General features: G+C 34.1%; 2 protein-coding genes and 1 pseudogene across 4 annotated transcripts; 2 read left to right on the top strand and 1 right to left on the bottom strand.

Moving 5' to 3' along the window:
• Positions 1-343: 343 nt before the first annotated feature.
• On the top strand, positions 344-12,343 carry LOC114384730 (rho GTPase-activating protein 7-like). Of its 2 annotated transcripts, none has more exons than XM_028344484.1 (23): positions 344-794; positions 877-951; positions 1,857-1,893; positions 2,583-2,659; positions 3,062-3,132; positions 3,212-3,290; positions 3,405-3,549; positions 3,763-3,882; positions 4,456-4,533; positions 5,056-5,111; positions 6,144-6,213; positions 6,746-6,833; positions 7,030-7,273; positions 7,752-7,973; positions 8,097-8,429; positions 8,625-8,677; positions 8,960-9,020; positions 9,109-9,192; positions 9,887-10,000; positions 10,095-10,261; positions 10,776-10,845; positions 11,340-11,543; positions 11,709-12,343. In XM_028344484.1, the coding sequence occupies exons 2-23, from the start codon at positions 898-900 to the stop codon at positions 11,892-11,894; spliced, it is 2,613 nt and encodes an 870-aa protein (XP_028200285.1). In that variant the 5' UTR covers positions 344-794; positions 877-897; the 3' UTR covers positions 11,895-12,343. The 2 variants fall into 2 exon arrangements, with proteins under 2 accessions (XP_028200285.1, XP_028200286.1); XM_028344485.1 differs by having other exon boundaries at positions 345-794; positions 8,628-8,677; positions 11,709-12,328.
• A 1,615-nt stretch (positions 12,344-13,958) lies between these two features.
• Positions 13,959-18,002, bottom strand: LOC114383530 (vesicle transport protein GOT1-like). 2 transcript variants are annotated; one of them, XM_028343216.1, is made up of 7 exons: positions 17,776-18,002; positions 16,195-16,263; positions 15,536-15,627; positions 15,359-15,439; positions 15,176-15,273; positions 15,014-15,095; positions 13,959-14,437 (listed from the first exon to the last, which is right to left on the bottom strand). In XM_028343216.1, exons 2-7 carry the CDS (start codon positions 16,223-16,225, stop codon positions 14,399-14,401), a joined length of 423 nt encoding a protein of 140 aa, XP_028199017.1. In that variant the 5' UTR covers positions 16,226-16,263; positions 17,776-18,002; the 3' UTR covers positions 13,959-14,398. The 2 variants fall into 2 exon arrangements, with proteins under 2 accessions (XP_028199017.1, XP_028199018.1); XM_028343217.1 differs by lacking the exon at positions 17,776-18,002 and adding an exon at positions 17,499-17,760.
• Positions 18,003-18,703: 701 nt separating this feature from the next.
• Positions 18,704-21,884, top strand: LOC114385229 (annotated as a pseudogene).
• Positions 21,885-22,098: the final 214 nt, after the last annotated feature.

Here is a 22,098-nt window from a genome sequence, read left to right as displayed (position 1 = left end):
AAGATCAGAATTTCACCTAAAAAAATGATTGTCTATACCTAGACTGCATAAATTATTTATTCAAACTAAAAATGTAAACTATTTTTTTTTCTAAAACTTTATTTGATGTGATCTATATCTGAAGATTTTTAATTTTTATAAAGTAGTTCATACAAAATTTAAGGAGGTGAATGAATTTGAATTAGAATCATCACCATCCCAAACCAAAATCCCACCATCCATCTGAGACCATTATTTATGTGTTTAGGTAACATTCATAATTTACAGGCACTAACCCTGGTATGTTGCTGACGTGGCTCATTTTCATTGGACAATTACCTGACAAGACTTAAACTTGACTATATCGGACACAATGCCCTTACCTTTCTCCCCCTCTTTCTCTCTCTACCCTTCATTCTCTCTCTACCTCCACACTCTCAGAAGACAACAGAAGTAGGTGAAAAGCAAAGAACCCTTTCTTCTCTTGAGATTTTCCACATCACCACCGCAACACAACCACTGTTGCTTGCTCATCGCACCTAATCTGCCTCAAAATGTGCGAAAAAATCGCCAAGGAAGTGACGGAAAATTGAACCCCAGTAGGGGAAGGTCTTGCCTTTGTTGTGGCTTATGTGAGGATACAATCAAGTTGGGATTTTCGAACCCTAGGCGCTGAAAGTTTGAGGTTTTTCAGTCAGATCTCAGCGATTTTGGTGCTGTGGCTTTTGGGGTTGGAACTCACTCGTGGATCTCTCTGATGGGTTTACTCAATAGGGAACTGTGATTGGTTTTGTGGGGTTTTCAAATGTTGAAAGGTTAGTTTTTTTTTTGTTTTTTTTTTGTGGGGTGATGGGATTTTGTTTGGGTTTGAAGTGAGTGGCAATGCTGGTTCTTCAGTGATACTGTGTTTGTGTGGAAATGTCTGCTCCTTCAGCGGCTTTTGAGCGACCGAGACCTGGGGCTTCTAATACGGTACGTTTTGTTTTGGAGGGGCAGATATTATGTTGACTTTTTTTGTTGAAAAAAAATGATTTTGAGTTAATGCACATTGTAGCTAATTAAAATTTGAGTTTTAATGGAAGGTTGTGTTTTGTAGATGAATTGATTTGTTGACTGAACTGGGACACATTTGGTTTGGCCCTTGTTTGTCTTAGTAGGACAATGTTAGTGATGGAGTGAAGGAAGTGAAGTTTGGCGTTGGTTATGATTTCTAGTTGAATGTTGAGTTTGATGAGGGAGATGTGTGCAGAGTGTATTTTAGCTTGGTCCAGTTAAAATTAATATTTTTTATTCCATAGGCAGCGAAATATTAGGTTAGTTTAATTGAAATTTAGTCAATAAGATTAATTTTCTTTTCAATAAAATTAATATTTGCGGTGCATGTTAGTTTAGTTAAAGATTTTTTTTTTGCATTTATAATTATGTGGCGATGAACGGGATTTATGTGGGCAATGTGATTGATAGTTGCTGGCATGTTGGAGGCTGAGATTAGTAACTCGGATTTCATCTTTATTTATTTACTCTTTTGTTAAATTTAATAAGGGATTTTACAGTTTGAAGGATGAAAGTATATTGAGCAATTTAACCCATTAAGTAAAACCTATTAACACACCCATTTATTGAACTACATTGCCAAAATGTGGAAAGGAAAACAATATAGGGTAGCTGACAAATTTGAAGAATATATACTGTTCTTAAATAATTATAATCTTGATATCTGCTATTCCTAAATATGATGCTATTAGTATTTACCAAAGGATCAAGTTGGATTTGGAGGGGGCGGGGGCCATCATGCATTCTGGTTACACTTGTTTCATTTCAATTAGGTTTAGTCAGGAGCTACCCTGTGGTTCCTAACAGATGTTACTATTTGGCAGGTTTTTAAAAGTGGCCCACTTTTCATATCTTCAAAAGGTTGGTGTCTGAATCTTTGTCTCCCCTGATTGTTTATTTTTTTTTTGTTTATTTTGGTAGCTTCTTGTAACGACTAAAGAATCACTGAAAGAAAACTGTTTAAACTTCCAGAACTTCGAGGGTCTGCACCTCCCACTGCCCAATTGGCCCCAATCCTCTTACAAAATGACAAGATATCCCTCCCTCAAAACACCCTTCTTATTTATAGGAAAAATTCCTTAACCAAACTATGTTACATAACTAACTCACTAACTAATATAACTGAGAGAAAAAAGACTGTGCACTGACAATGTAAGAGGATGACAGTTTTACACTGTCATCCAATCACAATCCAACCTTTATGGTAAGTTTGTAAACTTTTACAATATCTACCTAAAAAGTCATACCAACGATGATTTGTGATTGGATGGCAGTGTAAAACTATTTTGCCATCAGTGCAGTGCATGACCATTAAGCTCTATAACTAATAGATAGGTAACTACTAACCTATTGTAACTATCTACTAATGGGGAGTACCTAACACTTCTGTTCTCTGTGGATGGTATTTATTATATTCAAATTAATCAATGATATAGGTACAACATCCCTCCCCCATACCTTCGCATAGCGAAGAACCTCTGGACAATGGGGTACGAAGTTTTTTTTTTTATAGGAATTTATCAATGTTATCCCATTTTGATCTTTTGTAGGAATAGGCTGGAAGTCTTGGAAGAAGCGGTGGTTTATACTCACACGCACATCATTGGTCTTTTTCAAAAATGATCCTGTTAGTATTTCTCAAATCTTTCTCATTCTTGCTATGATCTTTATTTGATATCTTTTTTTGTTCTGCTATTTGTGTGATTCAATTCTTAATTAAGCAGATATGGTTACAGATCATGATTTTGATGACAAAAATTAATATAGTGATTGATTAAGCTTTCTTGATATATGATCTAATTTACATTTTATGGATATACTTTGTGCTGATATGTTTTGGAAAAATGGCATTTATTTACTTTACAGTTCTTATTGGAGAGTAATACGTGACTGTAGACTAATAGAGAATTGAATAATACTATAAAAGTCTTTGCTATTAGTGCTGATTTATTTTACTCCAATATATCAACTATCGAGTTACTTTTGTTGTTATTATTTATAATTGTCTTTACTTTGATTGATCATGTAGAGTGCCCTTCCACAGAGGGGTGGTGAAGTAAACCTGACATTGGGGGGTATTGACTTAAACAATTCAGGGAGGTATGTTGGATAAATTGATTTTTTGTAGTTGTAAATTTTGATGTCAATCTGTCTAAAAGTTGTGAATTTTATTTTCCAGTGTTGTAGTTAGAGAAGACAAAAAGCTTCTTACAGTATTATTTCCAGATGGACGTGATGGGCGAGCATTCACCCTTAAGGTGATGTGTTTATTATATTTTTAAGTGAATGAGACTTAAATTCAATTGTACTACTTCTAAATGCCTTTTTAATTGTTGGGCCATATAAATTCTGATTGTTTTCTCAAATATTAGGCTGAGACATCAGAAGACCTGCTTGAATGGAAGACAGCTCTTGAACAAGCCCTCGCACAGGCACCAAGTGCTGCCCTTGTTATGGGACACAATGGGATTTTTCGGAGTGACGCAAGTGATTCTATTGAAGGCTCTTTCCATCAATGTATGTGCTCATTATTCGTTAAATCTTATTCATTTTATGTTTACTAGCTTATATTAGTTATAGGTCAATTCTGGTGTTGCTAGGATTCTGTGTTTTTCTATTTTAAATTTCTTAACATTTTATTTATAGGTTTGTACGGATTTTTGTCATTCTTCTTTTTCAATAGAAAAGAATCTGTCCTCATTTTCACTATATTTTGTGTGGTGCTTCCAGGGAGGGACAAACGTCCAATTAAGTCTCTGGTTGTTGGAAGACCAATTCTGCTGGCACTAGAAGATATTGATGGAGGCCCATCTTTCCTTGAAAAAGCTCTTCGGTTTCTAGAGAAGTATGGTAAGTTATGATCTTCTATTATATATGTGATGCATCTGCATTTTATTTCACTTTTTCTCCTTTCATGTTTCAAATTTTAGGAGTTACTTGTTCAGTTTTATTTCTCTATAGGCAGCTTGTTCAAAATTTATTGGCTAGTCGGTCTGTTTGGATAAGTGAACCCTGTGCTTAAGTTTTCCAACATTTTGTTCAACTGGAGATCATGTTGCATTGGATATTTTGGTTTTTCTTTATTGGTCGTGTTGCATACTTGCGTTAAAATGCAAATTACCTCTTCAACCTTGGTCCTTTGGAGAATAGCCTGTGATTTAAAATGTTGTAAATTAAGCTGCTTAATCGTTAAATAACAACATTGGTGTGCAATTATTGAAGCACATTGGACACTTTAGTTCATCTATCAGCAAAGCCGATGATTCCTTTGTTTAATAATTTGAGTGCCTTCCATGTGATGTTGATGTGGCTTTCCGCAAAAGCACCTGACTGCGTAATGACAAAGAAAAATGTTGAATGCACAACTTCTACCCTATTCTTCAGTGAAGGGCTTCTGCTGATTTTACTATTTTTAATTTGCAGGAACTAAAGTTGAAGGAATACTGCGACAGTCTGCAGATGTGGAGGAAGTAGATAGGAGAGTTCAAGAATATGAACAAGGTACAAACAGTTATCTTAAACGTCCTAGCACTTTACATGCATTTGAAGAGAGTAGGTTGTTGGTACTTGGTACAGATAACGTTAATGAAGTTAATTGGGCTTCAAGAAAAAAAATAGCAATGAAGTTCATTGGGGAAACAGCAAGGAGAGAAAAAAATATATGGGAAAGGAAATCTAACTTTCATAAATCCTGATCATCCAAAATGACAAAGAGGTGTTTAGAGAGGGGTAGAAGAGATTTTTAACCAAGCATATCTATGCACCTTTTCAAGAACTTTGTATTGTTCTGAAGTAGTTGTTCTTTCTTGCCATCCAATTTATGTTATAAATTATGCTGGCTACTTTTAGAATCAGCCACCCTCTATATGGAACCGATGTTATGAATATTTTTGTAGTTCAACCCTTCTGCTGGTGAAAGACCAGTAAAGATAATATCCAGACATAGACACTCAGTTTAATATATGGATTTATTTTTTGATACATGAAACTTATGAATGCCTTGTTCTTAATTGATATTTCCAGGCAAGACTGAATTTGGTCCTGAGGAGGATGCCCATGTTGTTGGTGACTGTGTTAAGGTATTTATTCTAGTTTTCCATCATTGGTTATTTAATGAACATAAATATTTGAAAAACAAAGAAGCAAACTATATGTTGAACACTAATCATGGACAAGAAAATCCTCTATCTAATATTTGACATGCCTACAAACACTAAGAAGTAGGAAATGTGGTAGTATCTAACCTACACATCATTCAACAGTGGGAACAGAGAATTATTGATCTCAATTTTACATAAAGTAAAGTTTAAGCTTTCCAGAAACTTTTTCCGTTTACTTTAACTAATAGAAAGAAGGACCACACAAGAAATAGGATAAGAAATCCTCCTTAAACATAGAAGCAATTGAACGCAGAACAAAAACATTAAATCAAAAACTGACAATCACATTAATTATTAGTGTAAAAGAGCTCAATTGCTCTGCATGTCTATTGTCTACTAAGTAAAAATTCTGAAAGACTGAATGCTGAACTGGGAAGAAAGGCATAAAAATGAGTTAAATTTTGGGAAGATTTCTTGTGCCAAACCATCATGTTCATGCAACCAGTCTTAAAACCATCGACCCTACTTGCATATTAGATGTCATAGTCATAATAGCTATTAAAGAACACACTAACAAGAATTGCTGGAGGACCATTTATAATGCTGTTGTGTGCTTCTGAAAGAAACATTGCAGCAGCAATTTTTTGTTTTACATATCATTACCAGCAGTAGCAAACCCCCTTTTATTCAAGTAGTCATCAGTATTGTCTATTAGCTTCTAGTCTAAAAGCCGGTACAATCTAAATGAAATCTGGTGTACTTTGTAAAAAATTTTAATATAAGAGCACCAGGCTTTTTAAATAGTATTTCTGTGCTTACAATTAAGACGTTGAGACCATGACCTGTTATCAATCATGCATTCTTCCATCAGCTTAAAAGATTAATAGAACCTAATTTGGAGCAGCTATTATTTTGGCTAAATCAATGTAATTAATACGGATCCTGGATTTTTAAAATGTTCTGTTGGATTATGCATTTTATTTGATGACAATCCACTGGGTATATTTACAGCATGTTCTAAGGGAGCTGCCCTCTTCTCCAGTTCCTGCTTCATGCTGCACTGCTTTGTTGGAGGCTTATAGTAAGTTGAGCTCTATGTTTAATTTCTTTATGACTATATGTTCCGAATAGGTGGTTTAGTTTTGTTCTTTAGAAATGCTGCTAATTGCTCTGTTTATTTTGCTTCTTTTTTTCGTTCTATTTTTTTATGGAATATGTTTAACCTTTGGAAAATATAACAACTTATCCTTTTTCTTTTTTTAAAAAGCTGTTAGTGTTGAAAATTTTCTGTGAAATATTGAAATGTGTGGACAGGTTCAGCTATGTTTGGCCCACCTTTTTTATGTGGCTTAAAAGCTACTTTAAATTTGTGTTTGATGTCAGCTACTATCATTGACTGTCCTATTTAAATCTCACCTATTTTTTTTCCCTCACTTTGGACTTTATTTGCTTCTTATCTTGGATGTGCAAAATTGCTTATGTTGATATGTCTAATGCTTATGTACTTCCCATCACAAACTGTTCAGTTGTTAAGTTTTGTTGCTTTTATGGTGTTCTTTAATTTGAATGTGTATATATGCTTGAGTTAATTGTTACTGTTTTTATTTTACAAGAAATTGATCGCAAGGAAGCTAGGATTAATGCAATGCGCTGTGCTATATTGGAGACTTTTCCAGAGCCAAATCGACGTTTGTTACAGAGGTGCTTTATTGTTGTTGATAATATCTGGTTATGAGGAATAACCTGTTGCAGTTATTATTATGTTGATATGTAGTAATAATACCTTAAATTTGTAGCCTACTTAATCTGAGAAATGCACTTGTATAATCTCAAAATGACAAAAACAAATACCCTTAATTTTTTCCCCATAATTTAATTGTTATCTCTACCTTTGCAGAATTCTGAAGATGATGCATACAATTGGTTCTCATTCTCAGGAGAATAGGATGACTCCATCTGCTATTGCTGCTTGCATGGCACCCTTGCTCTTACGGCCTCTGCTAGCTGGAGAATGTGAACTGGAGGATGAATTTGATGCCAGTGGTGATAGTTCGGCCCAGCTTCTTGCTGCTGCTAATGCTGCTAATAATGCTCAAGCAATTATTACAACTTTGTTAGAGGAGTATGAGAATATATTTGATGTAAGAAACTCTCAATCAATTTGTATTCTTTTGATTAATTGCTTTCTGGTTTGTGTATGCTTACAATTAGGAAAAGTAACTTCAAGTTGCTGCATAACCTTCATTTATGTTTTGTTTAGCCTGAGGTATCCTGATTACTCTTGGGCTCACCCTTTTTTTTGTCCTTATATGGGATTCTTTTGCTTGTACCAAAGATGCAAACTTACTATGAAGTTATGCTGTGGGACTTGTTCATCAAGTTAACTGTTGCTATAAATTTCAATCCGTAGATTGTATAATGAGCTAAAAAGGTTTGACCTCTTGTAGCATACGTTGTTCCTACTTCCTATGATGCAACTAAAATTGAATGTCTATTCATGTGAGTAATGATTTACCCGTGGTCAGTTGGCAGTGTTTGCTAAATTTTTCACTTCCAAAAATGTATGTTTTTCATTCCTTGATTCAATTCTGCAACTTAAGTTTATATCTGCTGTTTCAGGAAGAAAATATACAGAGATGTTCCATGTCAGCAGATTCTCAGGTTGAAAACAGTGGGAGTGAAGATTCAACTGATGATGATAATATAGATGTGAAAGAAAATGGTTACCATGATGCAGAGAATGAAGTTGATCAGGAGACAGATGATGATGCTGATCGTATTCAGAGTGGAAAATTGAGTGAGAGTAGTGGTTATGCTGGCAGTGATCTTTATGATTACAAGGTTATATCCTGCAGTGTTATTTCCTCTGTTATAGAGATTTATATTGATTAAGCTCTTGTGGTGAGTAGCAATGTTATTTTCTTTTCCCTCTATCCTCTAAAACTTTTCTTTATGATCCTGCAGGCATTTGGAGGTGATGATTCCGATGTTGGATCCTCCAGTAGTAACCATGCTAAGACTGAAAATGCTAATCTTAATGCTGTTCCAGATACCCCACTCTCTGAGGATCAAAACAAGCAAAGAAAGGGCAGTGAAAACCCAGTTGATGAGAATGATGCTTCAAATTTGTTGCCTTCAACTGAATCTTATCGATCCATGGGTGAGATTTTATCTTCTATGGACCCCGGCAACCATTTACCCATGCCAGTGATTGAATCAGGTTCTGGAAAGCAAACAAGTAAAGCTAGTAGTGCTAGTTTCAGTTCTAAGCGGTCGACATTCTGGGGAAGGAGCAATGTGAGTTACAGGAATCACAATTACATTAACAACCATTTATAGGACAATGATACATTTATGTGACACTGAATATGCTAGCAGTGGATATACTTAAATTATGCTATGTGAGGCAAAACTGATATTTTCTTCCCAGTTTTTGTAGTTTTGAATTTTCAAGGTAAATACATGGCATCTGATAATTTGTTCTGATTTAAGCAGCCAAGGAAGACACCGTCAGTGGAATCAGTTGATTCTTCTGGAGAAGAGGAGTGAGATACTTAGCTTTGTACTTTTTTTCTTTGTATAATGTGCTCTTGGAATGTGATTCTTGATAGAATTCCTAGTTATTCTTCAATGTCTTCTTATAGATTTTTTGGATAGGTCGTGTTAGGTTCTCTAGCTTGGCTTTTTTCATCAACTGTAACAGCTATGTTTTGTTATCTCCTTGCATTACGTGATTTGCTTTATACCTGACAGCCTTTTTTCACCTTTTTTTCTTCTTTCAATTTTATACCTTGAAAACAAATAACTAATACTTTTGATGCCTGTAGGCTTGCTATTCAGAGACTGGAGATTGCAAAAAGTGATTTGCAACTCAGAATTGCAAAGGAGGTGGATTTTTTTATGCCTACTTATTTTTATGCTGAATCATATAACGAATAATTTTTTTTTAATGGAATTGGTCTTATTTTCATTTTAGGCTAGAGGCAATGCAATTTTGCAAGCAAGCTTAGAGAGAAGGAAGCAAGCTTTGCATGAGCGGCGCTTGGCACTTGAACAAGATGTACATATTGTTATATCTCCCTCCAATATGAATTGTGACTGTTTAAATTTAATTTGCGGGTTTGCCCTGTGCTTTTGCTGCTTGTTTTTAATGTGGCATGTGATTTCATTTTCTAGACATTCTTGGGTTTGACATTCCGGACATCATTTTTGCTGTTTTTTTCTTTAAATTGATTGAACCCTTTAATTTAAATTGTGTAAAATATTCATGCAGAAACCAAAAATGGTTTCTAATGAATTTTCCTTGTGTATTACAACTTATGCAAGATGTGGGTTGTTAATAGTGGAACCGCTTTACATTGATTTATGATATGGATAAAATGCATTCTACACTAATGGAGGTTTATAAAAAATTATAATTTAAAGTGTTACTTGCTGGAAGGGTTTTCCATATTGGAAAAATGTTTTTTCTTTTGTATTCTGAATGGCATTTTAAAGCTCTTTTGAAGGTATACTTCTGCTGACTGAAGCTCAGGATTTTATAATCATTAGGGCCAAAAATTATGCCATATCTTTCTTTTCGCTCAATAGTATGTGTCCTGTTCGATGGTTATTGTTTCTTTTGAAAGTAAATATGTGAAAGTCTTTTATCCCTCATATTTTCTGTATTTTCTTTTTTAAATTCAAATGGATATAAATCCCCTCATCATAATTTTGATCCCTTAATAAGATGCAACTGATTTTTTAATCTACAGGTTTCAAGATTGCAAGAACAGTTGCAAGCTGAGAGGGATCTTAGAGCTGCATTGGAAGTAGGCTTGAGCATGTCTTCAGGACAGCTTTCCAGTTCACGTGGCATGGATTCCAAGGTGATTTGATATTCTTGTAAATTTTAATAGTCGTTTTCCCTTTTGTTGATGGCTTTCTCAGTACACATTCTGTAAAAAATCTGCTATTGTACAGACAAAGGCTGAGCTGGAGGAGATTGCACTTGCTGAAGCTGATGTGGCCAGGTTGAAGCAGAAGGTTGCAGAACTCCATCATCAACTTAATCAGCAACGACAGCATCATTATGGTTCGCTTACTGATGTAGGCGATCGATACCAACATGCCCAAAATCATCCTCAACAGTGAGTATGCAGATCTATGATATTTTCAATAATAAGAAAGAGAAGGAATCTACATGTGAAAATTTAAGTATTAACTATTACAGCTTTTGATGTACTTAAAAATTCAAATTGGTGCCAGTTCCACATGAATTTGACACCAAATCCAATTTAAATAGCAAAGGGTCTACTGACATATTCCAACTTCAAATGGCTAAGTACCCACTAAAGTTGATGTACAAAATATTGGAGTTAGAGAAATTTTCCTAAAAAAAGGAAATGAAATGTTGTAATATTTCCAATTTTCTCTTTTCCTTGTATCCATAATAAAGGGTGGTTTGTATAACTGTATCCTCTGCATGCGTGCTTGTACTCACTCTATGGTAATCAGTTTAAAGTTTTAACCATAATTTGCCTTTTCCAGACCACTAGTTTGTTGCTGCATTTCTTTAAAGTTTATGGGACCAGTTTTTAATTGAAAGCCATGTGAACTTGTTAATTCCTTTAGCAGTTATCCAAGTCTTTTTGACTTGTGCAGGAGGTTTCTTCAGCAAGATTTTGATTCAACCCTGGCCTTTGTTAATCACGAGAGGAAACAAAGGACTGAGGTATGTCTTATAGTCTATTTCTCAAAATCAAAATTAAAAGGAAAAACAATCAGGAAGATGGTTGAATCTTCCCTATGTTAGTCCAATCCTTTCAACTCCTTCCTGTTAGTATTAAATGATTACATGAGTTGATACATTATTACACACAAGTTAGTTCCATAATTAACCTCTAATCGAGAAACATGTCAAGTTCTTTTCTTTGCTTTTGTTGTAAAACTTATTCTCATCATGACCATTAAAAATGATATAGAATGGTTGCACAAATCAGGAATTTTTATTACTGGATTCATTTCTTTAGGGTATTAGAATCCAAAATGCTTCTGATCCAAAATTGTCTCTGGTTGCAGCACTTTCCACTCTAATTTAGGGATCTATCATTTTTTATTAGTTCTTTTTTATGATAAAATTAGTCCATTACTTATGGATGATATCTTCTTTTATGGTTTGAAGCCTCTTCAACAAGGTTGGTAAAATTTGCCTTTTCATATATGCAGGAGAGTTTGTTGGGCACTGATTGGAGAAATATCAAAGGACAAGTATTGGCATCTGGTAATGGTACTAGACAGCCTTCTCGAAAGCAATTTTTAGAGTCAAGTCCTAGCGATTCCAAAAGTACTGAGGCATCAACAAGCATGTCTGTCGATGATCTCGGTGCCCTTGATTCGGCCTCTGTGCCTTCCACCTCAAGAGCAGCAGAGGTAAGAATTAAGTTAAAGAAATGTTGTAATTATGCATAATTCTAGTAACATCTTTTTTTTTTCATTTTGTCAGATGAGTATCATAAGTATTTTGCTAATACATTTTTGCAGCATCTTTATCCGCTTCCAAATAATTTGGAACTAACCTAGTTGCAATGGTTTCAGGTGGGGGAATATGCAAGACATCCATCAGTAGCATCTTCAACATTAGTAGAGTTAACTACTCGTCTTGACTTTTTCAAGGAACGGCGGTCCCAGTTGATGGAACAGCTCCATAACCTTGATTTGAATTATGGTTCTACAACTTCCCAAGACTTTGTCTATAAACCGTCGTCGCCATCATGGAGTTGACTGGCCAAATCATAGGTGCTTCATAAAATCCGTGGGGAAGAATTTTGGCTGACATGTTGTATATCCTTTGAGTCTGACTTATTGCATATATTTTTATCCTTCATGGGTCTGTACTGCTTCAATCTCTTGTTTCCTATTTAATTTTTTCTTCTTTTGGTAGTGAAGTTAATTGGAGTTGAAATGAAAGGCTTTCCTTTTGGTCTTCAGGTTTTCTCTTTTTTTAATAACATTGAGTTCTTTTGTTTCTTTAGGGGAGGGGGTGGAATTTGGTGTAATTATATGGCATGTCAATAGATGGGGAATTTTGTTGAACAAACAACGAAAGTGAAGAAATTTTAATTACCGTTTTGGCAAATTCTTTGTACATAGGGACATGCAATTGCCAGTTTATATGTCACCTATGTGGAATGATTGGTATGTAATTGTTGTATCTAGCAGGTTGTTTGTGATGCTATTAAATTATTTCTTTAGTATAGCGCTCAGCTTTTTACTCCTGCGTATTCTGACTTTCCTAAAATCATCTCAAAAACATGAAAAACTTGGCATGTTAGGTGGAAACGAGTCTTGTTCGTTTTATTTTATTGAATTCGTTTTTAAGATGGGCATGGCTAACAATTAGTATTTACTGGGAATTATAAAGTTGGTTTAGTGGGAGAAGGGAAGATGTTAGGTTTGAATTCCTTTCGTTAACAAAAATTAAAAAATTAACCATTAATATTGACCTTTTAAAAAATATTAATATTTACCCTTAAGTATTTGGAAGAAGTTGCTCTTTTGTCGTTGAAGCCAATGCAGCAATTAATATTAAAATAGAACAGTACAATTTGGTCCAGTTCTGTTATTTATTTCACACGTATAGATTTTTTTTAAAAAAAAGTGAACTGAATCACTTTATGAAAATAGTTTTGATTGAATCGGACTGTTTTTAAAATGTGGCTTGGTTCAATTTTTCTCAAACAGTTTGATGTTTTTGCTTACTTCTGATTGTATTTATGATATTTCTTTACATGCTATATTATTATTCTGAGATAAAAAAAAATTTATATTATTGACAGGTTGTTGATTTTGGTATTAGTTACCTTAGAGTTAACTCCAACAATAATTTATAATTAAATGATAATATATAATTATTTTATATTATATTATATTATATTATTATTATTATTATTAATATTAAGTGTATTCAAATGTTCAATAGATTAATCGTGATGTATTTCTTGTTTTAACAATATATAACTATAGAACTCGCTGAATAAGAAAATACCTTTAACATGGAATGTTTCTTAGTGTGTTTGGATGGAGAAATTTAAAATTTTGAAAAATTTTAAATTCTAAGAATTTCAAATACTTTAATTGAAATTCTTTTATTTTCAAAATTTTATGTTTGGATAAAAAAAATTAAAATTATGAGGATGAAAAAAATAAATGAAAAAAAAAAGATATGGTTGGCATGCTAGTTATACGTGTTCCTCTATATTCACATCCGATCGATATTGTAAGAGCTGAGACGGTGTTTCTTGAAGAAGACTGTAAGAAAAAAAATTCAATTTCTCACATTTTAGAAGAAAATTGAAATTCCAGATTTTTAGTTGTTTAGAATTCTGTTTTAAAATTCTAAAATTTTAAATTCTTCATAAAAAGCATCCAAACAATGAATTCTAAATTACAAAAATTCAAATACTCTAATAAATTACTTTTCTCAGTTAAAATTCTCTATCCAAACGCACTCTAAAGATAATCCATTTTCTTTCTTTTTATTACATTATATCTCTTATTATATTATCACATTTCTCTTCAACTTCTTTGTCTCTAGTGTTAATGAACACATCAGTGTTCACAAAACTTTAAACTTTTTCAATGATAAACAATTGGTTTAGAGGTAATGCGATGGATAATTTATATTACCAAAAGAGTTTTCTGAAACCAATTAAGATCATGATTTGTATATTGAGACTTGAAGAACTGACCATAATAGAGAGAGACATAAATAAAATAAAATGTTGTATAAATGTATGAGTTGTTATATGAATAACAGAACTCAGCCTAAAAAGAAAACAGACGCAATTCCAAAGAAGACGAGAGTCAATGGTAAAATATTTAGAGTAAATTACACTGCAGATTTCTAACTATATTGCTGCAATAACATCATGTAATGTAAAACCATTATATTCCTTTTACGAGTTTGAACAAAAGCCACCATGATACTTGGCGGGGACAACTCCCAAAGGTGTCTGATTGGAATAGTCCGTAGATGGAACTAACCACTCCCCATTTCCACCAAGCATTAGAATCAATAGGAGCCAAACAAGAAGTAAAGTGAAAACTGAAACCTTTTCCCTTTGCAAATTTCTTTCCACTAAATGACTACAATGATAAAATGATAACCATTTTCTACCATCAAAAAGCGAACTCAAATCAGTTAGATATCCATACTAGTATTTTCTTTACATTGACTTACAAAAGCAGTCCCTACTAGTTACATTATGTTTTCATAGATTCTTGTGTTACACGGGCATTCGCTTGCCTCTATAGCGGTCAAACAACTGCAAAAACACAGAAAATTAGCAAGCTCAGTTGGAAAATTTCAATTACACAGAAGAAGTATCACTCAACAATCTCTAGACAGGTATATAGAACCAACAATTAATGTCAGATTCCTTATCGAGACCCACCAGGATAATGTTAAAAAAAATGAGCACAATGATGAAAGTTTTATAAAAAAAAAATACATGCAAAAATGGATCAGCCACCTCCACCCCCCAAAAAATTCAGAGGACTGTATGGCCTCATTTGTGGTTCATCATAGCCTCATTGAAAAAGTGAAAATGTTTTTAAGCCTAACCTTAAAGCTCTTTTTTCTAAATTCAGCATCAGAAGACTTTAGTTTGGCATTCACTAAATACTGTTGCTTTTCCTCTTTACCTAATATGTCACTATCATTCACATCTATTAATGAAAATCAATACTCTCCAATCAATCAAAGTAAGTAAAGATTTCTTGATAACTTTCATGAACACCAATTATTAATATGGTAGCATCCAGATTAGTAAATGTGTAAGATACTTTTGTGAAGACTTAAATGACAGGTTAACGTGTTTCCATTCATCACAAATACATACCGATCGAATAAATGGTTGTTGAAACAACCAACCAAGAACAGGAATCTTCTGTAAGAAAACAGCCAGTGTAGGCCAGAAACCACTGCACAGTATAATCCACAATTAGCTTTAAGCAAACAGACATACTCAAACACAACAGATTTCTTTCAAATTGCACCAAACCTGAATAGTACGATGAACCCGTAAGCCTCAACAATCATGCCCAAAATAGGCCATCCCATGATGAGAATAAAGAACCCAACACCAAATGAGATTGTTCCCTTTAAGAAGGTAAAAGGTGAGCAGGGAAAATTTACCATGAAGAAAGCATGACACACCAAGTGAAAAGACGTGTAACAAGTTTACCTTGAAATTACTTCGTTTCATGAAGAATTGCATAGTGGATTTTAGCCCAATGGTTATGGACACTCCAGAAACAAACAGGATCTAATCATGCAGATAACAAGGTATAAAAAAATATGTATTAAGGAAAATTAAATGAGAACCAACTTCTATAACAAGTAACTCGTATACAAATCTTACATTTCCCATGACTAGCAATCCCTTGTCGAAGAAGAAGATAATTCCAAGGAATGAGAAAAATATACCAAAGCCAGTTAATCCTAATCCAATCTCTGTATCATGTGCCAATCAAATACATTAAATATAGCAATAACAAAATTGTAGTAGATATAAAAAACGTAATGTAGAAAAATAGTACAGTTTAGTCAAATCAATCCTTGTGCCAATAAGTATGATACCACAACATAAAGACTAATGTATTTCTTGAAAACTCCATAATGTTATTACTAGGCAAACTAATAACATACATCTTAAAGTTGTCTTTCCCCCAAGAACCTGAAGAAAATCAGCATGATGGATAGGAATACCATTACTTACAATGTGATAAGCAATACCATTATTGACAGATTTCAATTAGCTTCATTAGATGAAGTCGTTACTTTTAAATAACCAATTTTAAGAAAAAAAAAATATTCCTATAAAATTAAAATCATATTACTTTTGACAAGAGAATTGGGTAATTACATTAAATTATAAAAATGGCTACCCTGTCTAATATGTTTATGGAATTATAGCTAACACCCCAATAATTTATTCTCACGCATAAGCATTAAAGACAACAGATCACTTCATATAATATCATTTTCTTGATAAGAACAAAAATATCATATTACACTTACTCTTTTGATCATTCATCTCAAAGGAAACCATTTTGCAAACAATTCAGATGTTCAAGCACCTTGCCCTTGCTGAAACACAATTAAATAACCAAACTCAGTTAATAAATGAGTGTGAATCATATTCTTTATGGACAGTTTAATTTATAGATCATACTGCAACACTACTAACACCATGGGAAATCTTAATCAAAGAAGAGATCCTGGGACAACCAACTGCAATGTTCAGCTCCCACAGAACAAAGCATGTGCTAAACGTTAATTTACCCGCCCATAAAATATCAATTTTCCAATCGAAATAGTTCTCAGATATAAAGCTGCTTGTGTTCAGAGAAAAGCACAGGCAACAGTATAAGTAACAAAAGTTTAAAATAGTAGCAATGCAATTTGATGTTTTACTGTTATAGCAATTCAAGTATAACTGTGTAATAGAAGGGCAACTACAATAATCCATGAAGAAGATGTGCATATAATGTACAACTGTCAAACCTAAAATTCGAGTCATTCTGAATGCCCACATTAGTTAGTCAACTTGAACAGCTCATACCAACAGCATTCTTCTCTAATCAATAAATTATGCAAGAATAGTCTTGAGTTTTTCCAAATTTTGGAACCCCACTATGTCTTAACAACTGATACCCAGCATTTTCTTTAACTAAATTGCACAGTTTCCACTCATTTAGCCTAAAGGTAAAATGCAAGTCAAGAAAGAAATGAATACCAAACATAAATTTTATCTGCACACATATCAAGTATAACATTCTAGTGACCAAATAGTCAATACCCAATCCAGGGCTAAAAAATTGAAGGCTATTTCGCTACACCCTTTACTCACACTCACACCTTAACCTACCCCAATAATACTAACAGGATCAAAACCCAAGCCATAGAAACCAGAATTGAAGTCTCCACAAAAACTCATACAGTACTAAGCACTAGATCTATTAAGCTATTCAAAATTAAACGAAAGCATCACACACATTCAATATTCGCTACAAGTGTTGCATAAGGTACGGTTAAAATCACATTTAAAAAAAATGGAAAACAGATGCAAATAAAAAATAATAAAAACAATTAGAAAGCTAAAATTACTAAAAGCAAAAAGAAATTTGCACAGATACTAGTCATATAGCCACTTTTACTTCTACATAAATATTTTCTAGCTTTCTCGAATTTTGAATAATCAAATTTCCGTAGAATAACGATTGAGAACACGGATTCGCAGCGCAATTAACAATTATCATCCACGGTGGCTAAGCATTTAACAACGATTGAGAAAATATTCAACGCTTCTACTTCAGTGACACCTTTGATGAAAACGAAGTTACGTAGTGCATGCTACTGCTATGAATTCTGGTGAAGAAAATCCTTCGAAATTGAATGTGAATTTGAACCGAGCGATTCAGAGAAAGAGAACGTTCGGGATTCGCAAAATGAAAGCGTAGTGAAAGAGAATTGAAGTGAAGTGGTGGGATCTCACATCTTTGGTTTCAGTAACAGAAACAAATCGATCCAAAATCATAAACAGAAAAAAAAAAAATTAAGATGCACGTTCACTCGTTCAGTGAGAGGTAGAGAGGTCACCAGTGTCGGGAGCGTGGCGTCGCCGGAATTAGTTAGAAATGGTCGCCGGAAGTGGTGGTGTTGAATAAGAGATTCTCAATTCTCAAATGCAAAATATTTTTTTGGTCAGAAAAATAAAAATTGCATTGATAATAGAAATCGTTAAAACTCGGCCCAATGTTAATTTAACAATGCACGGGTTTTGAAAGTTCAAAATTGCTTTTAGCCCATACATGAATCCTTCTTTCCTCCCATATAGGTATCAAAATTGTGAACTAGCAAAATTATACTTTTATTGTGCTTTTTTTTTTCAGGAAAAATAATGTACAATAAAACTAATTATTATGTTATATATTTTGTAAGGAAATCATATTTCTGTTTTACTTTCTCAATTGATCTATAATAAAATGGTAATTCTGCTGAATTAGTGAGGGTGTGAAAGAAGAGTACGACAAAATCACAATTGTGAGAAATGGTATCTTTGAAATTTGAGAATATTGGTAGGATAAGTAACAACCCCAGGGTGTTACACAATTGAGGCATTGAGTGTCTCAATTTAGTCATGAGAGTAAAAATATGAAGGATTTTTTTGTTGTATCTATTCTTACTTTTAATAACAACTTTTACTACTTAACAGTTTTCTAACTAGATATTATTATCATAAAAAGACTAGCAAAATTAGAAAAAATCGTAAAAAATAAACCACTAGTATTTTAAATGACAATAGTATTTGAAGGTATGAGAAATATTGTGTGCCTTGTGAACTTCCTATACCTTATTTTCTTAAACTTTCATTTGACAGTTACAATAGTGTCTTTCTTTTTTGTCAGAAATAAATTATATGTTGCATTACACTACATCAACAACATTTTTTTTTATATAAACTCATATATTATAAATTTATAACAACTTGCGCATAGTATACAATCAACCAAGTTAAATTCCTTTAATGCTTCAATTAAGGTATATACTCTACAATAGTGAGTTTGCAGCAGCTTCTAGTTACTATTTACAAGCTGCCACTATTTGGCCTTCAAGTGGAAATCCCCATCATCAGGTTTTTGGCATTCCTGTCACTCCTGTGCTTTGCTTTTGGTTGTTCACATTTATTGTTGATCATGGATTGTAGCTATTGTATTCCATTTTGACAAGTCTGTTATTTTCAGCTTGCTTTGTTGGCTTCATATTCTGGGGATGAGCTGGCAGCTATTTATTGTTATTTTCGGAGTTTGGCTGTGGATAGTCCATTTACAACTGCCAGGGATAATTTGATAGTTGCATTTGAGAAGGTAATATGAACATGGGGATGAACTGGCAGCTGTTTATTGTTATTTTCAGAGTTTGGCTGTGGATAGTCAGTCCATTTACAACTGCCAGGGATAATTTGATAGTTTGGAATTTTTTTCATTTAGAAGTCTCAATTGTTTGAGATGTATCTTGTTTTTGTTTTTTATGTGTTTTTGCTTACTCTCAAACTTAAGCATGATGTATCAAGTTCAGTCTTTTCTGCTACTGTAGTATTTGGTACTCAAAGCTAAATGCATTGGAAGTTTATAAGTTGTAAATTTCACACTGGCTTGCAAGTTATTCAAGCATTGAGACGTGTAAGGTGGTGTTTGTGTGTGTGCATTATAAGTATGCAATTATATTTGATATTATTGAAAACTGCAACCCAGCATACCTTTTCACGTAAAGGAGTTCAGTTTATTTGGCATGGTTGGGGGTGAAGAATTAGCTCTTGAGCTTGATCCTCTATTTATTTTCATACTGTTGGGGTGTGTGTTGTTGACTCTTCCCCTTTTGTCATATATATGATCTTCTTGGCATTACTTCTAACTATCTATTTTATAATGCCATGATAGAATCGTCAAAGTTACTCCCAGTTTTCTGGTGATGTTAAAGCTCTTGCAGTCAATGGAAGAGGAAAAGGGGAAGCAAAGCTTGTGACCAAGGATACTGGTGTGGAAACCTCTCGTAGAAAGGGAGGAGCATCCAATATACAAGACACTTACAAATCCTTCTGCACATGCCTTGTCCGTCTAAATGGAATCTTAATCACTCATACAAGGTATATATTAATGCACAAATTCTATCTGACCATTATATGCATAAAACTATTAAGGATTATTATATTCTGACTTTTTTCCTTTTCTTTGTTTCTCATATATTGCGATGATAGCCTTGAGACCCTCACTGAAGTTCTCTCTCTTCTTAGCGCTAACCTGCGTGAGCTTCTATCATCAGGGCAAGACGAAGAGCTGAATTTTGGCACAGATACTCTTCAGAACAAACTTGCCATTGTCAGAGTTGTTTCCACTATCATATTTACAGTTCATAATGTGAATAAGGAATCTGAAGGTCAAACATATGCAGAAATTGTACAGCATGCTGTTCTACTTCAGAATGCATTCACCGTAGCTTTCGAATTTATGAGTTTAGTAGTAGATAGATGTATGCAGCTGAGGGATCCTTCTTGTAGTTATCTCTTACCAGGCATTTTGGTTTTTGTTGAGTGGTTGGCATGTTATCCATATCATGCTGCAGGCAATGATGTGGATGAGAATCAGGCAACTGTTAGATCAAAATTTTGGAATCATTGTGTATCCTTCTTGAACAAGCTACTTTCAGTTTGGTCCATGTCTATTGAAGATGATGAAGAGGAGACTTGCTTTAATAACATGAGCAGGTATGAAGAAGGGGAAACTAAAAACCGGCTTGCTCTGTGGGAGGATTTTGAGTTAAGAGGATTTGGTCCACTTCTCCCTGCACAAACCATCTTGGATTTTTCAAGGAAGAATTCCATTGGAAGTGACAGTGAAAAGGAAAGAAAAGCTCGGGTCAAAAGGATTTTAGCTGCAGGAAAGGCTTTAGCCAATGTTGTTAGGATTGATCAGAAAATGATATATTTTGACTCAAAGGGAAAGAAGTTTGTAATTGGAGTTCAGCCTCAAATCTCAGATGATTTTGTTATTTCCTCCTATTCAGGTATGCCTAATGCAGAAGATTTATTGAAAGACAACATGGTAGTAGACACAAAAGTGGGAATTGGTAGTCCAGACCACCATCAGTACATTGAAGGAGAGGAGGATGATGAGGTTATTGTTTTCAAACCTATAGGAGCTGAGAAACGAGCTGATGTGGTTGTTTCCTCATCACGGGCACCCCATGAAGGCTTAGAATCAGTTCCAACAGCTTCTATTGGGAATATAAAATTTAATGTTAATTCTACTTCTAACCCTCTGAATGATGTGAATCATCAAATTTCTTTACCTGCTTCTGTTAGTGCTATGGTGCCTCAACACCAGCAACCAGTTCAGCCACATTCTTCAAGGTGGTTAGAGGAGGAAATATCCCTTTCTAACAGTTTGAAAGGTCTTAGATTCTTGGAGAATGGGCATGTGATGAAACCTGACTTACCATTTAAAGCAGCTGTGGCAATCTCTGACTGTGCTGCACTTGCAGTACTAGTATGTTTCATGCTCATGATCTCTCAAAAGCTGAAGACTTTGCAATATCATCCAAAATTGAGGCCATTGCATCTTCTGGAACATTCACTGAAAACTCTGTTGTGAAAACATCATCAACCTTGCAAGCTGGTTTGAAAAAATCTCCAGTCAACCGACCTTCTAGGCACCTTGGTCCTCCTCCTGGTTTCAGTCATGTTCCTCCTAAACAATGTAGTGAACCCACTGTTTCAGATTTGATTAGTGGGAATCCAATTATGGACGATTACAGTTGGTTGGATGGATATCAGTTGCCTGCATCAACCAACGGTTTAGGCCCTAATGGTCCTCTTACTTACTCTCAGTCAAATTCTCGTCAAGTTGGTAACAATGGTTTGAGTGGGACAGTCAGTTTTCCTTTTCCTGGAAAACAAATTCCATCTACACTGCAGGTGGAGAAACAGAATGGTTGGCAAGATTTTCAGACTTCGGAGATTTTAAAGGCACACCATAATCAGCAGTTGCAGTCACAGTTGCTCCCAAATGGAAATCAGTATTTTACTCCACTGCCTGATCAATTTCAAGGACAGTCAATCTGGACAGGTCAATACTTCACGTGATGCTTCCCATCTGGATTTATTGGTAGGGGTATTCATAAACTGCTGATTATATTTCAGATTTGATTTTGAAAACGTACTCAATTCAAACTGAAATTACACACACACACATATTATTTGAAAATTTATGATATCACTCATGGTTATGTTTTCATTACTTATATTTTTTGTAAAAATTATCACATAACTTAATACTTATTTATGAGTACTGAGCAAAGGTATTTATCATGGTTATGTTTAATTAAAGATAAATTTTTAGTAACTATGTGAGTACTGAGCAAAGG

The sequence above is a fragment of the Glycine soja genome, chromosome 14 (assembly GCF_004193775.1).
Source record: "Glycine soja cultivar W05 chromosome 14, ASM419377v2, whole genome shotgun sequence".
NCBI lineage: Eukaryota > Viridiplantae > Streptophyta > Magnoliopsida > Fabales > Fabaceae > Glycine > Glycine soja.
This window is presented reverse-complemented; position numbering and strand designations above follow the sequence as displayed.

Bases quoted from the DNA above. Each gene is read 5' to 3' on its own strand.
- LOC114384730 (XM_028344484.1), top strand. From the start codon at position 898: ATGTCTGCTCCTTCAGCGGCTTTTGAGCGACCGAGACCTGGGGCTTCT. The intron at 4,534-5,055 runs GTACAAACAGTT...TGATATTTCCAG, and splicing joins AGTTCAAGAATATGAACAAG to GCAAGACTGAATTTGGTCCT. The intron at 11,544-11,708 runs GTAAGAATTAAG...CAATGGTTTCAG, and splicing joins CCACCTCAAGAGCAGCAGAG to GTGGGGGAATATGCAAGACA.
- LOC114383530 (XM_028343216.1), bottom strand. From the start codon at position 16,225: ATGGTTTCCTTTGAGATGAATGATCAAAAGA. The intron at 15,096-15,175 runs GTTTGGTGCAAT...TATACTGTGCAG, and splicing joins GGGTTCATCGTACTATTCAG to TGGTTTCTGGCCTACACTGG. The intron at 14,438-15,013 runs GTATGTATTTGT...GTGTTTTTGCAG, and splicing joins AACAACCATTTATTCGATCG to TTGTTTGACCGCTATAGAGG.